Raw genomic sequence first — 13972 nt, forward strand, 5'->3', positions numbered from 1 at the left:
TAATGAAGTCAAACTTTTAGGCAGAGGTATTATTTATGATGATTTTTTTTTTAGAGAAGATGTTAGGATGATTTATGGTGTAATCAATGATAGTTTCTTAAAATGAAGCAGAAATTATCACGACCAGCTAGCCTTTGCTATGGTTGAATCTTTGCAGGTGAGAGAATTTAAGGCACAGACAAGGAATTCTTCCTCTTGCAGATTTAATATGAGCAAAAAAGACCCTTATAGAAAACCTCTCTGAAAATGATAATTGGAAAAAATATATCTATCACACAATTAAAATCGAAATTAAGGAGTCACAGGACACTTGTGTAAACCAAGAAACAATCTATGACAGGAGGTGGAAAGCCTTGGCAGAAGATCCTTAATAAGTCCAGAAACTTGTTGACACCTATTTGTAACGGCCACCATTAAAGCTGCAATGCACTAAACTCCTCCATAAATTGAGCTCAGATCTTGAACACACCCACCCTTGAGATGGCCATTAGTCTTGCAAGCAGAGCCTATAGCTGCATTTTAGTATAAAAGTTATGATGAGAGTCTCAGAATCTGCTCTAAGCTCATGCCTAAGCTTGTTACTGCTTGTTTTAACCAGTGTTCATGCCAATGAAATCAAGCCAGCTTGGTTATCCCCTCCACCGGGATATGGCTATCCTAGCCCACCACCAGCACCTTCTGTCCATGGAGCTCCGCCTCCATCACATCAGCCGTTGCCACCAAAGCATAAATGGCCTCCTAGAAAGCCACCTTGTGCATCACCACCACCAACACATAAGCCTTCTCCTCCAGTGAGTGCACCACCTGTTCAAAGACCTCCTACACCAACGCATAAGCCATCACCACCACGCGGACATCCCCACCCTTGTTCTCCTCCAATAAGGCCACCTCCATCACCAGCTCATAAGCCACCTCCAGCTTCTCCACCACCATGTGGATATCCTCCTCATCCTTCTCCTCCAGTCAGGCCCCCCCCAACACCAACTCATCCACCTCCATCACCAACTTATCAGCCACCTCCAACACCAACTTATCAACCTCCAGCTTCTCCACCACCATGTGGATATCCTCCTCCTCGTTCTCCTCCAATCAAGCCACCTCCAACACCAACTTATCAGCCACCTCCATCACCAACTTATCAGCCTCCAGCTTCTCCACCACCATATGGATATCCTCCTCCTAGTTCTCCTCCAATCAGGCCACCTCCAACACCAACTTATCAGCCACCACCAGCACCAACTTATCAGCCACCACCAACACCAACTTATCAACCTCCAGCTTCTCCACCACCATGTGGATATCCTCCTTCTCGTTCTCCTCCAATCAGGCCACCTCCAACACCAACTTATCAGCCACCTCCAACACCAACTTATCAGCCACCTCCAGCCCCAACTTATCAGCCACCACCAACGCCAACTTATCAGCCACCACCAGTACCCACACCATCTCATAAACCTCCTGCATGTCCACCAACCCACAGGCCACCTCCACCAACTCACAAGCATCCATGTCCACCTACCCACAAACACCCTGTTGGACCCCCACAAACACCACCGACTCATCAACCCCCTCCATCATCTCCACCAGCTTACACGCCACCAGCAAGCCCTCCTTCAATATATGGGTGCCCTCCACCACCATACTAGGCTAATCAACTACATATGATACAATGTCTTTATCTCCATGGAGTTAGTTTCTTGTCAGGCTACAATGTCTATTGAAACCATGCTTGCTGTATTAAGACTTGTTTTAGAATTAAATAAAAATAGTTCTGTATGGAGGGCAATAATTTATGTAGTAGATGTAGAAGGTCCATAATCTCTATTTAGTGTTATTTTCCATCTGAACATATGATTGATCTGATGTAATCAGCATTGAGCCTCATTATATTTTAGATCTCTGAACCCGTCATTAGTGGTGTTGTTAAAAGAAGTTCCACACTGATAGCAGATCATGCCATACGTCAGGTTTCAGAATATTGCCAAAGCAACCAGTAACTAATTAAGCAACAATGATTATATGACTCGCGATCCTTTTAATTAACGGTCCATGCACTACTTAATTAAAATGAAGCAAATCAGCAGAATATTTCATTCCACTGTAATCAGAAACTGCAAGCTTTAACTGAAAATCGAAAAATATGGAATTTACAGACAAGGATACTGTGAGCTGTGAAGTCTAGTTGATTCGCTGTTTGTATTTGTTTGTTTGTATTTCTAGTTGTATTTTTTTATGTGGATTTGGTGTTGTAATTCAAGTTTGTTCATATATAGGGATGTTTGGGGTGAGTTAGTTTTGTTGTTGCAGTAGTTGTTCTGCTGCTGCAGAATGAGCTGCTGATGTAGTGGATGAGAGTAATTATTGAGTGATGTTGTTAGCAGCTGTTGCAGTTGTTGTTCCAGCAGTTTCTGCTGGAGTGTTCTGTATTGTTTGAGCTCTTTTACAGTAAATTCTCATTCATCTAAAAAAAAGGAACTTCAAGGTTTAATTTGTCAATACAAAGAGATTCCATATATAAATATTTCTTTTGGTTTCAATAATGTTCTCAAATAACACACAGAAATTTCCTAGTCAAAATATGTGCTGCAACGTTCCACCATTAAATGGTTTCTAGAGCTAGATTACCCATCAATTTAGCCAAGGGTACAGGACACTTTGTAACAATATCAAACCTGGATGGATTTGAGGCACGTCCGAACAGGGACAAGCTTAGCAGAACAAGCTCTTGGAGAGACAACCTTGAGGAAAGGAAACCTTGCCAGTAATAAGGATCCAAATCAAAGAAAGCATCAAAGAAACCCCTAGTCCCATTCAGATCAAGCTTCAACAGAGTCTCCATTCCAAAAGAGTAAAATTCCCTTGTGTACCTCCTCTCAATTGGCCACAAGCCATTCCACACTCGATGATGAAGTGGCTTCCCTCTAACCATCCTGGTCGAGCCAAGGCACTCGGCAATGGCATCGGCTAAGATCGGGGCTAGAGCCATGGTCCGAGCCACCATGTACCCAGTTGAAGGGTGCACAACCCCAGAAGTCCCACCAATGGCCATCACACTCTGAGGGATTCTGGGAAGAGGGCCTCCCATTGGAATCAAACACTTTTCATCCTCCAAAACCCTCTTCACTGTAATTCCTAAATGTCTTAGTCTTGCAACCATCCTTCTCTTCACCTCCATATAAGACAACACAGGCCGAGAAACCAGAGAAGTTTCTTCTAGGAATATCAAGCTTGAATCAAACGGCATTGCATACAGAAAAGTAGGAAGCCTTGAATTATTCACCCGCAAATAAGGCTCATTTCCCAGATGGGAATCTCTCCAATCCATGAGAACCATTTTGTCCAAGTCAAAAGGGTGGCCATCCACTTCAGCCAAAATTCCATGAGCAATCTGATACCCATGGTTCCTTGGCTTATGATATTCTGTAAAAGTGCTTGCAAAGCCACTAGCATCGACAATCAAGCTTGCCTTCAACTCATTCCCATCATCACACAAAATGGAAGACAAAAACTCCTGGTGCTCGATTTTCCACACCTTGGCCTTATGGAATTTAATAACTCCACTGGAGACACATCTTTCTATTAGCTCCGTTTTCAGTTTTTTCCTACTGACACGACCGTAGGGGCGGTTCAAATATTTGGTCTTGTTTTCATTAATGTAGACACAACTCATCGGCCATGTTTTGTCAAAGCAATCCTCAAGCCCCAAGCTCTGAAACTCGTCAACCCAAACCCCATAGTTATTAGGCCACATAGAAAGCGGCGAAGGGTCGACACAACATACCTTAATTCCATAGCCTGAGAGTTGCTCCGCAAGACGAAGGCCAGCCGGGCCGGTGCCGATGATGATGACGTCAAACTGAGGCCGAGCCGAAGCCGGGTCGAACCATGGAAGATCAAAATTCAAGCATTCAGGCTCTGTCGACTCAGGCTTCAAGTCAAGGAAGCTTCCAAACTTGCTGCTTTGGATCCTATAACGACTCTTCCTTGAATATGTGTTATTGGGTATTGGAGAAGAGGCTAAGAACTTGTCAGCAGTTATTGCAGGTGGTGGTGAAAATAGCCTGAGAAGAGTCCCCATGATGAGAGAAGTAAAGGAAGAAATGGGAGTTTGGTATTGATGAAGAAACGAAATTTGGAGATATGGACAAGGAGGAATCCTAAAGCAGTACCTGGAAAATGATACCTTTTGTTGGAGAAAAGTTTCAGCAATGGAGCTTATTTAAACTGTGAAGAGGGTCCTACATATTATAAATTAGACTCCATTGACGCATCGAGTGGCTTTCATGACTGTCCTACTACACACATGTTTTGTTCACAGCAGCACCACTCTGGTTGTTGCAACAAAAAACAATTGTGACATGTCGTTTAAATACCCTTGCTTCTCATTTCATTGATCTCTTGTAGGCTTTGGTCAGACTATAACTCAGTTAGGTTTGAAAAAGTACATACAGTTTTCATCGTCTAAGCTCTTCCTATATGGCGGATAAATGCTACTATGATCACGTACAAGTAAAATAATTACAATTTGTCTCTCCCGCCTACCTTTTTGAATAAAAATGAAAAACAATTGTGAGTTTGTCACCATCACGTGTCACTCCCATTGGGTATGTTCAGACAATCAGAAACTCCACTTAATGAACCCACTTAGTTTGGGGCCAACCTCACATCACAGCTTCCGTCTTTTACATTATTGGCCGCCCCACTTTACCTTGTTGGAGAGGCAAAACATTCATTTGCTTCTTCAAAATGGCTAGCAATTTGAGTAGCTAACATCATAGAGTTTATATATAATTTATTTGTCTAAATAAATTTTAAATTGTTTGACCGTTTATTTAAATGTATTATTGTTCAAATTACTAGTAATTTAGAAAGTGGGGACGGCAAAAACATTAACATGGAAGGCGTACAAAAAGTGTCAACTCCACACAAGTTCACATCAAAATTGGGTCAGCTATGCTTTCTAAGTTTGGAAATCAGACCAAAAGTGACGAGGACCTTTTTGTATAATTGCATCTCAAATTTGCTCGAAAAAAGGATAACAATAATAAGTGCTTGTCCCTGCCACAAGAATAATTTAGGTGACGTAAAATATTTTTCAGTGTTTAGCTCGTACGAAAAATGAACGATAGCTAAAAAAAAGCTAGCGACTTTTGTCAACCTCCAACGGAGGACACGCGAACTTCCGCAGTTTGAGAATAAATAACTTAAACTCGAAAAATAGTTTACAAAATTTAAAAATGAAAACTATGTTTTCTTAAACTAACAAAACTTTTTTGGTTTTTGATTCGAATATTATTTTTATTTCGGTCGCACTAAACACAGAAAATACAGCCTCCTTTATCTTTTTCACCTTGTGTTTGATGGAAGTCGCTAAAGATCCCAGAATTTCTTGAAGGAAAACAAAAAAGTTTGGCGGGGGGGACGGGATTTGAGGTCTACATACATCGCACAGGCTTGACAAGTGGGGTTCACAGTGTAAGCATTTCCAAGACGAGCAAGGAGTGGAAGCACGATCATATGACACCAAAAGGGGCGAAGAGGAAAAAGGGGAAGAAAAAAGCTTTGTAAGCTACAGGTTTGACAAGTAGCCTCTGTTCATGTCATATATGCATGCTGTAGACCAATTCAAAGTACTCTCACAGGACTGTAACGGTTGTAACGGTTATGTTGCAACGGTTATGTGCTGGAAGTAAAACTGCAAGAACAAATATCAAATATGTAAAACAGAGAAGAAAAAGGGTTCAATATTGCTTTTATAAATACAAAACAGTTTTTCTAATTGGTAATAAATCCTGATTTTAGAGCTCATTAAAATCACTTATAATGCGAAACCAATGGATATCATGGCCTTTGTCATGCAATTTTGAATTTTCCAATGTCACATGGTATTATTATATTATTATAATATCATTTGTAACGATTTAGGAAAGTGCTAGCCTTATATGTACTATTACTCTGAAATGAATTAGGATCCTCTCCATTTCATTTGAACCGGAAAATAAAATGAAAAGACAAAAATATCTCTCAAATATAACTAATTAGATACTCTCCCGTTCAAATAAACTTGAGAGAATCTTGTTCCCTCTGAAATGACTAATCGAGTTGCAATTAAAGCTACTGAGCATCTCCAACAGCATTAAATATATTACCTAGTAAAAAAATACTATTCTTTATTTTACCTACTCATTTTTCTCTCTCTCACTCTCTCTCCCTCCGCCTCAACCCAAACCCCCCATGGCCAACCTCTGCAATTATCTCTTCTCGCTCCTCTCTCTCTCTCCCTCCACACCACCACAACCCAAGAAAACTTTCAATTTTGGAGCTTAAACAACGCTGTCACATAAGAAAGATTTGATACTAGAAGAAAGAAGAATTTAATACGATCAGCCTATGGTGAATCCAAATCCCATCTGCGACGGTAGGTTTTGGTACTCATGTTGAAAAAATTTTTGTTTGGATTTCGGATGATTTTAGGTGTGGTTAATTTGAAGCTAGGAGCTGGATTTCAGATATTTTGTTTGTTTTGGTGCTCATGCTGGGCATGGCTTAGGTGCTTTCTCTGCAATGGACAGCTCTCTTACTCGCAAACCATATGGAATCGAAAAATAATGCAACAAACATGAAAAAATCAAAAGCCTGGTCTTGAGGAATTGGGTCAGTCTCATGGGGTGTACATGAGAAAGAATGATTTGATACTAGAAGGAAATATGAGAGGAGAGGTTATTGGGTGGGTTTGTCCAGATAACCAAGAATGCCTTGGTGAGGAAGTGGAAGAGGGAGAGGGAGAGAAGAGAAGAGAAACAAAAAGTGAATAGCTTGATATTGCTATTACTGTAGCAAAAAAGTTAGCTTAGCTCTTCTGGAGCTAATCTGTTGGAACTGAAAAAAGAATATTAATAGCTAAATGTAGCTAATATTACTCTTTTACCTAATCTACTGGAGATGCTCTATAAAGTCAAGTTTGAAACTTAGCATCCATGAGCACCATTATAATCCACCTACAAGAGTGGACAATTCATCTTCCATATATAGAACTAACTTTTTGAAAATAAAGGAGGGTTAACCACGTAACCAAATTACACAGAACCAATACAGCGAAAAACACTAAGAACTGTATTTATTCTACATTCTCTTTCCTCATTCTAGTACAAACCAGCAGCTTCCACACCCTTTCTTACGCAACAACCAAAAAGGGCTCTTCCTCCACCAACATCTTTATAGTCCTTTTCCACTCCCACCTTAAAACCGAGTCAAATTCGAATTTATAACCGAGCTAGATAATCTGTTCATCTTGAACTTGTTCATCAGCTATCAATTTCATATAAAAAGTAAATGTCGTTATTTTTTTTTTTGTAAATTCATACAAATGATTAGTTATATAATTATTGTTTTAGATTTATTATTTTGAATAATTAGATAAATTAACTCAAATTTTAAATAATTTAATATTGAGTTTATATATTTATATTATAATATATATGTATATACATTCATTACACACATATATATACATAAACCCACTCATACAGATGGAAATACACTTATATCTATATTAAAACTTACTATTACAATAATTCAAGTTATATATATTAAATTACGAGAAAAAAAAAATCTTTTTTATCTTTTTAGATACTTAATATGTTCTCATTACAAAGTTAAAAATAAATTTATGAAAATAATAAAAATGAAGTTATACAAGTTTATACGAGATTAAACGAGCTTAATTTTTTGTTCAAGTTCTGTTTGTTTAATAAATGAACCAATCTCGAGCCGAGCCCGAGCCTATTCGTGGCGTGACTATTCATTTATAGAAGCAAGAAAGCAACAACAAAGCAGTTTTGACCACATGAATAAGATCTGAACGGGCTAGCTCTTAAGACTAAAGCAAAATTAGGCATTTCATGGATTAAAACAAGAAACTAAATAAAATGAGAAGAATCAACACTGACCATGTAATGAAACAGAACCAGTTAATTGTCTGGATAGTTGTGTGAAAAACCAGATCGAGTTTTGATATTACAAAAAACCATATGAATAGGATCTGAATAGGCTCGCTCTTGTGACTAAGCAAAATTAGGCATTTCATATATGAAAACAAAAAACTAAATAAAATGAGAACAATCAGCATTGACCATGTACTGAAACAAAACCAGTCAATTTTTTTTTTTTTATATATATAAGTAATCAAGATGGATATAAAAAGTATAAGGCCCCTCTAGGTACATAAGAAGTATACAAGAGAAAGCAGAACCAGTTATTTGATTGATAGTTGTGTGAAAGAGCAGATCGAGTTTTGATATTACAAAAAAACATAATCCCCGCTGTGTACTAAATAATGAATTGACTATAAATTATAGATTTACACAATACAAAGATGACGTATAACATGCAATAGCACTCATCAGGCTTCCCAGGAACAAGGATAAACATTGGTTACTCACACCAAGGACAACAATAGCAAGAGAAGCTACAAGATAAATTTCTGAAACCTTACAGAAATCAAGATATCATATTTCCACATTCCCCTCAAAAATATGGACAGTGAAGCCTTCGTAGCTTCTCTAAGAAAGATGGACAGTCATCATGTGAAAAGCCATCAGGTGCATACCTCAGCAGAACTTTGATACCAGCAAGAATGGAAATCAAGATCTGCAGGAAGGTAGGGTGATGCCTCCACAGCAAGCAGCAATTATTATGTACAGCAACAAAACAATCACGAATGTCAACAGAGCCCTGTCACGAATAAAAGAAAGTTTTATATGCATGACAAGTAAAATTCCCAAAGGCTCTTAGCTCAACAATCACCATTGCATAGTCTAAATACTGCTTAATTCTTACAATTAATAAAATAGAATCAGGTTCTTCATTTTATAAAGCAACCCTTATCTGATAAACAAATTTGCAGTAGATAGAAGCTAATAACTCATGGTTAAATGGAAAGAAAACCTCTTCCAGAGGTTCTTACAGATAATACAACATTTATGTCATGTCGAATTCTCAGGCATGAGTTGATTAGAAAGAGCCAGTATAAACTTAATAAGTTTATCACACACAGTCCATAATCCTTGGGAAGCTCAGACAAAGCCCCAATACCCAAGGTCCAAGCTAACTTCTAACTAGAAAATAAAGATAAATGCTTACGACTGACAGCACTAAATGTCATCAATAATAAAAAGATCTGAAACTCATGCGGTTTAACTGCTTGAAGTCAGCCATGTCAATGAGCTCTGCGTAAAGTTATACTTTCTATTGTGGGCCATCACGCTTTTTAACAATAACCTCAACTTTAAACTTTCTGTTTCTCTTTTCTTTTTTCTTTTTGGAGGGGGGCTTCCTTATAACATTAAGGAATCTTAAAGCCAAAGTGGTAAGAGGATATCAGAGGTACTCACAACAGCTTTGCATTTTTCATCCAAAGAGCTCGACGAAGGCGCTTGGACTGTTTCTTGAAATGAAATGCACCATCTTGCATTGTTGCAGTTTTGTCAACAAGAAGTTCAATTCGGTCACCTCTCTCCAGTATCTTCTCAATGTTTTCCACCATGATAGTACGTATCTGCATACCATAATTTTGCCGCTTGTAAGCACAAAACAAATGCAAGGACTACAACTATAATAAAGCAACAGACAAAAAGAATACAATAAAAGTTTAAAGATAGAATAACACAAAATAGGAGGAAGAAATTTTAATGCCAGATTTCTCCCCAGAGATCAGAATATGCAACAATTTTTTTAGAATTAAAATTTCTGGAAGTTTTCAGCAAATAAAGGTTTTTTGGGAATTGTCACAAATGTTACAATTGTTAAGTGCAAAAGGTAAAAACTAAAAACTAAAGAGATGCAAAAGGTCTGAAAAATTATTACAGAAAAAGATAGATACTTTTGCAACAAAAGGTAGAAAGAGACTTTGATGCAGCAACCGATATGACTAAACTTCAGAAGAAGAAAAAAGATGCTCTACAATTAACAATGTTTTATCTTCAAATCATTAACGGGCACGAATTTAAATTGCTAACTGTAAATAGTTATTGGGCAGATAACCTGGGAAAATACTCTAATTCAAAATCATAAAAGGCAATTGTATTTGCATGGTCAAAGGAATATATAAATAAGAAAGAAGAAACAGAGAGCAAATTTACGACAATAGAAGATACTTGCCTCGCCAACTTCACCTCTTACACGGTTTAGAGTATCTGCGCTAGGATTACTAGAGAAAAATTCCATTTGCTGATGCAAGACCCTTGAAAAATCATCATTCATTGCATAAGCAGGCGCATAGTTGGCCACTCTGCCATAGTTTTTCATAAACCTCATGTGAATATCCTCCAAATAAGAAAAAGGTATCCTCCCTGGACCAAGGAATAAACTGATTCACTGTAAAATCACAAAGATGGTTGAAAAAAGAAAACTAAAAGGGGATGCGGGTGGAAGGGGGGAATCAAAACACTATAAAAGAAGTTGATAGATTAATATCCTTGTCAAGTGAAACACTAAATTATAAAAGGAATTGAGAGTCAAAAACTGCTTGCAAGATTACTTATCATACATAAGAGAAGTATCAATGTATGCACAATGTAAGGATGCTGATAAATAAGTAAATCATATGATACAATACTTTAATGAGTAGAGAGAAAGTATACCACAAAAGATATCAAATAAAAAATAATCCAGGAGGAAATCCATAAAGACAAAAAAATGGATTGTTTATACCTAATTTAAAAAATAAATAAATAAACAAATAAAAAAAAAATTAAAAATTAAAAATTAAAAAAATAAAATAAAAAAACTTGTAGGCTATGCCATGCAAGCAAAATTCTTTTTTTTTGATAAGTAAAGATATATAGAAAAAGCGCAGAGGGGCGCAACCCTAGTACACCGGGAGTATACAAGAGAGCGACTAAGAGGAAGAGAAAGAAGAAGAGAACATCAAAAGAAAATCTTGGAAGCTGATTACTATAGGCGCTAGCCAACCAGCAGTCCAAGAGAAGAGAGTGTACAAGAAAAAATGAATAAGGTCCTCTATATTCCTCGAAGAGTCCTCAAAACATCTAGCATTTCTCTCGTTCCAAATACTCCACATAAGGCATAGAGGAACCATCTTCCACACAACGGCGCTGCTGGATTTACCACCCGTCCACCAAGAAGCAAACAACTCCTTAACGTTACCCGGCATAACCCAACACCAAGCAAAATTCTTCACCCAATATTGAGTATTTTCCATGATATGTTAATGGGGTTTTCTTCATACAGAATCAGATGTTGGGGAGAAGAATGGGATGGATGTAGTTAAACATCAGTGCAGACTCAGCCAGTTTGCGAGGATGAAATTAATATCAATAACCAAGAATATAAACCTGGAAGGACTGTATAGACCATTCTCATTCTATATACATCAACAAAAACAAAGGGGCTCATTCTCTACAATATTAAAACTCAAGATCCCAAGCTTCCACCTTACTACACGAAGACACATTCTTCACATTTCTTATAATACCCAAAAACTAGGGATGGAGTAGTTAGGATTAAATGGGCATCTTGTTTGTTTCTGGCTGATCATGTCACATAAGTTCGAAAAAGAATGATATTTTGAAGTATTACCCCGTCCATTCCAATAGTTATAGGTGGGCATGCATGTCTATACGATGATCATGATCCACTGTCAACTAATTAAGATAGAAAAATTACTGCCCCTAAGCCTTCGCATAGGTGGTGAGTACTAGCCTGGGGTTCAAGTAGGTCTTAGTGAAATCAACCAATCTGTCACTGGTGTTTTCATTGCCTCATTTTCTCGTAATATTCACATATCACACCAGTTAACAAAATAGAGTTTCTCTAGAAGTGATTACACCAACGCAAAGGGACAACATTCAGATACTATTTAGTTCTTTGTAAGCTCAAACATTTCATGTCATGGGGAGAGTTTTAAAAAAATTCCCAGATGCAATAATTACAAGAACAACCAAGAGTGGAATTCCAAAGCTTTCTTATATAACATAATATACGATAATCAACATACTCAATGATAAATCAGAAATTCTAACTAGAGTGTTGAAAATCACACCTTTAATCCACAGAATTTAGACTATAGATATGTTTCTAATATCACCAACGCATTATTTGGTTTCTAAAAACTGAAGTGAAGATCGAAATGGAAAAAATGTAACCTATTACCAGTAGTTCTAAATCAACAAAGAATGAAATCTCAACTGGAGACTCTTTTACCATTGTTAGACAGCATCGAGTGTGCTATCATTCTAATAAGAATTAAACTGGCAGAACCACTAATTCTCTACAAATTTTTCCCCAATTTCCTCAGAAATCAAGCGGATTCTGATATCAACTCTGCTCAATTTCCATACCACCAATACTTCAATTAAAACATGAATTTGATTTTCTTATTATAATATATGAATTTTCTAGACCAACTCATAAAATTGAAGTTACAACACTAAATTGAATGGAACAAAACAATCAGTTTCAACATAACATCGAATATGAAGAGATGAATTGCGGAAAGAGAGTGAGAAATAAAAAGAACACGCACTGCCGAAGGTGTTGTTGGCCATGCAGAGGAACGCGAGGCCATCGGACCGAAGGATGTGGAAGATGTAGGAGTCCTGAGAGAAGCAGAGCCTGGAGTCGGCCTCCGCCGGCAGCTTCTCCAGGATCCGCCGAGCCACCGCCCCCGTGTTCCCTGTCACCGCGCTGAACTCCGCCAGCACCACAGTTCCCCGAGCCACCACCGCATACAGTATCGCCATCTCTCTCTCTCTCTCTCCCTATCTCTCTCCGAATCCGAAATTCAGAGACCGATCTCGCTCTCTCTCCCTCTCTGAGCTGTGTTTCAAACGAACATATCTGGCGTTACCGGCGAGTCCACGCTGGGTGTCTAGTTTAGGTTTGGTGGATTTGGATTGGCTGACGGGGAAGACACGGACGCACGTGCTACTGCTAGTTTCGTGGCTTTGAAGCATTTTATATGCCATTTTGGTAGGAAAAAATGCTACACACATTATTCCTACGTTTTTTTACACCTATTTTTAGAGTTATTTCTATCTCCACGTGGTGTATCATTTCATTTACCGCCTTCAATAGAAAGTTGACACATTAAGTAAACACTAAATACAATAGAGGTAAAAATACTGTATTTTTAATTCAAATCAATCTCATAGACTTTTTTATTTGTTCTAACCCAACAGGGCCAACACCCACCTTTGAATCCTCAACACTGGAGTCTCTAAAACAAACCAAGAATGTGACTCCGATGGCTCATTTTATCTATGAAGTATTTTGTCAAGAAAAAGATATTTGGTTGAAAATGTTATATTAGTTTTTGGTGTTTCAAGTTGAGGTGTCTACTTCCTATTAAATTGTGCAAAATACTTAGTTTACACTAAACTTGATTGAAGTTATTCTCCTTTTTTTTTATATATACTTTCTTAGGTACTTTTAAAAACTTTATTGGAATAAAACTCAATAAAGATCTATCATAAATTCAGTTGTGGCTTTAAAAGCTACTTAAGAGAGTATCAAAATAGATATAAAGAAATGAAAAAATGTGTAGCATTTCTTTTTCTATTTTGTTGAATAATCCAAAAAAATAGAGTGTATATCTCTTTTTCAGTATAAGCATAAGTTAAAATCATCTTGCCTTCCAAAGTTCCAATGGTGTATAAAGAAAAAAATATAGACAGAATAATTATATATAAGTCCTTATTATGTTACTTTTGTATCACTTAAAAAATGAGGTGGCTTTTAAAATTACTATTTGATCAAAATCTAATAATAATTTTAAGAGTCACATCATTCTTGAAAGAATACAAAAGTAATATAAGAGAGACTTGTAGATTTACTCGATTGTAAATAACCACCTGTCAAAGTGATTCAAACGGTGAGATTATAACCGTTCCACTAACCGCTAACCGTTAACCGCTTTGGTGGGCGGTTATAAAAAATCACTAACCGGGTGATT

The 13972-nt window shown here is 37.5% G+C and overlaps 2 protein-coding genes across 2 annotated transcripts; both read right to left on the bottom strand.

Moving 5' to 3' along the window:
* Positions 1-2538: 2538 nt before the first annotated feature.
* LOC132164479 (capsanthin/capsorubin synthase, chromoplastic-like) lies at positions 2539-4209 on the bottom strand. Its single transcript, XM_059574997.2, has one exon. The coding sequence runs from the start codon at positions 4076-4078 to the stop codon at positions 2600-2602; it is 1479 nt and encodes a 492-aa protein (XP_059430980.2). The 5' UTR covers positions 4079-4209; the 3' UTR covers positions 2539-2599.
* Positions 4210-8241: 4032 nt separating this feature from the next.
* On the bottom strand, positions 8242-12939 carry VAMP714 (vesicle-associated membrane protein 714). Its single transcript, XM_059574438.2, has 4 exons — positions 12545-12939; positions 10159-10349; positions 9393-9556; positions 8242-8733 (listed from the first exon to the last, which is right to left on the bottom strand). The coding sequence occupies exons 1-4, from the start codon at positions 12759-12761 to the stop codon at positions 8643-8645; spliced, it is 663 nt and encodes a 220-aa protein (XP_059430421.1). The 5' UTR covers positions 12762-12939; the 3' UTR covers positions 8242-8642.
* Between the last annotated feature and the right edge of the window lie 1033 nt (positions 12940-13972).

The sequence above is a fragment of the Corylus avellana genome, chromosome 8 (genome assembly GCF_965113065.1).
Source record: "Corylus avellana chromosome 8, dhCorAvel1.hap1.2, whole genome shotgun sequence".
In the NCBI taxonomy this organism is placed as follows: Eukaryota; Viridiplantae; Streptophyta; class Magnoliopsida; order Fagales; family Betulaceae; genus Corylus; species Corylus avellana.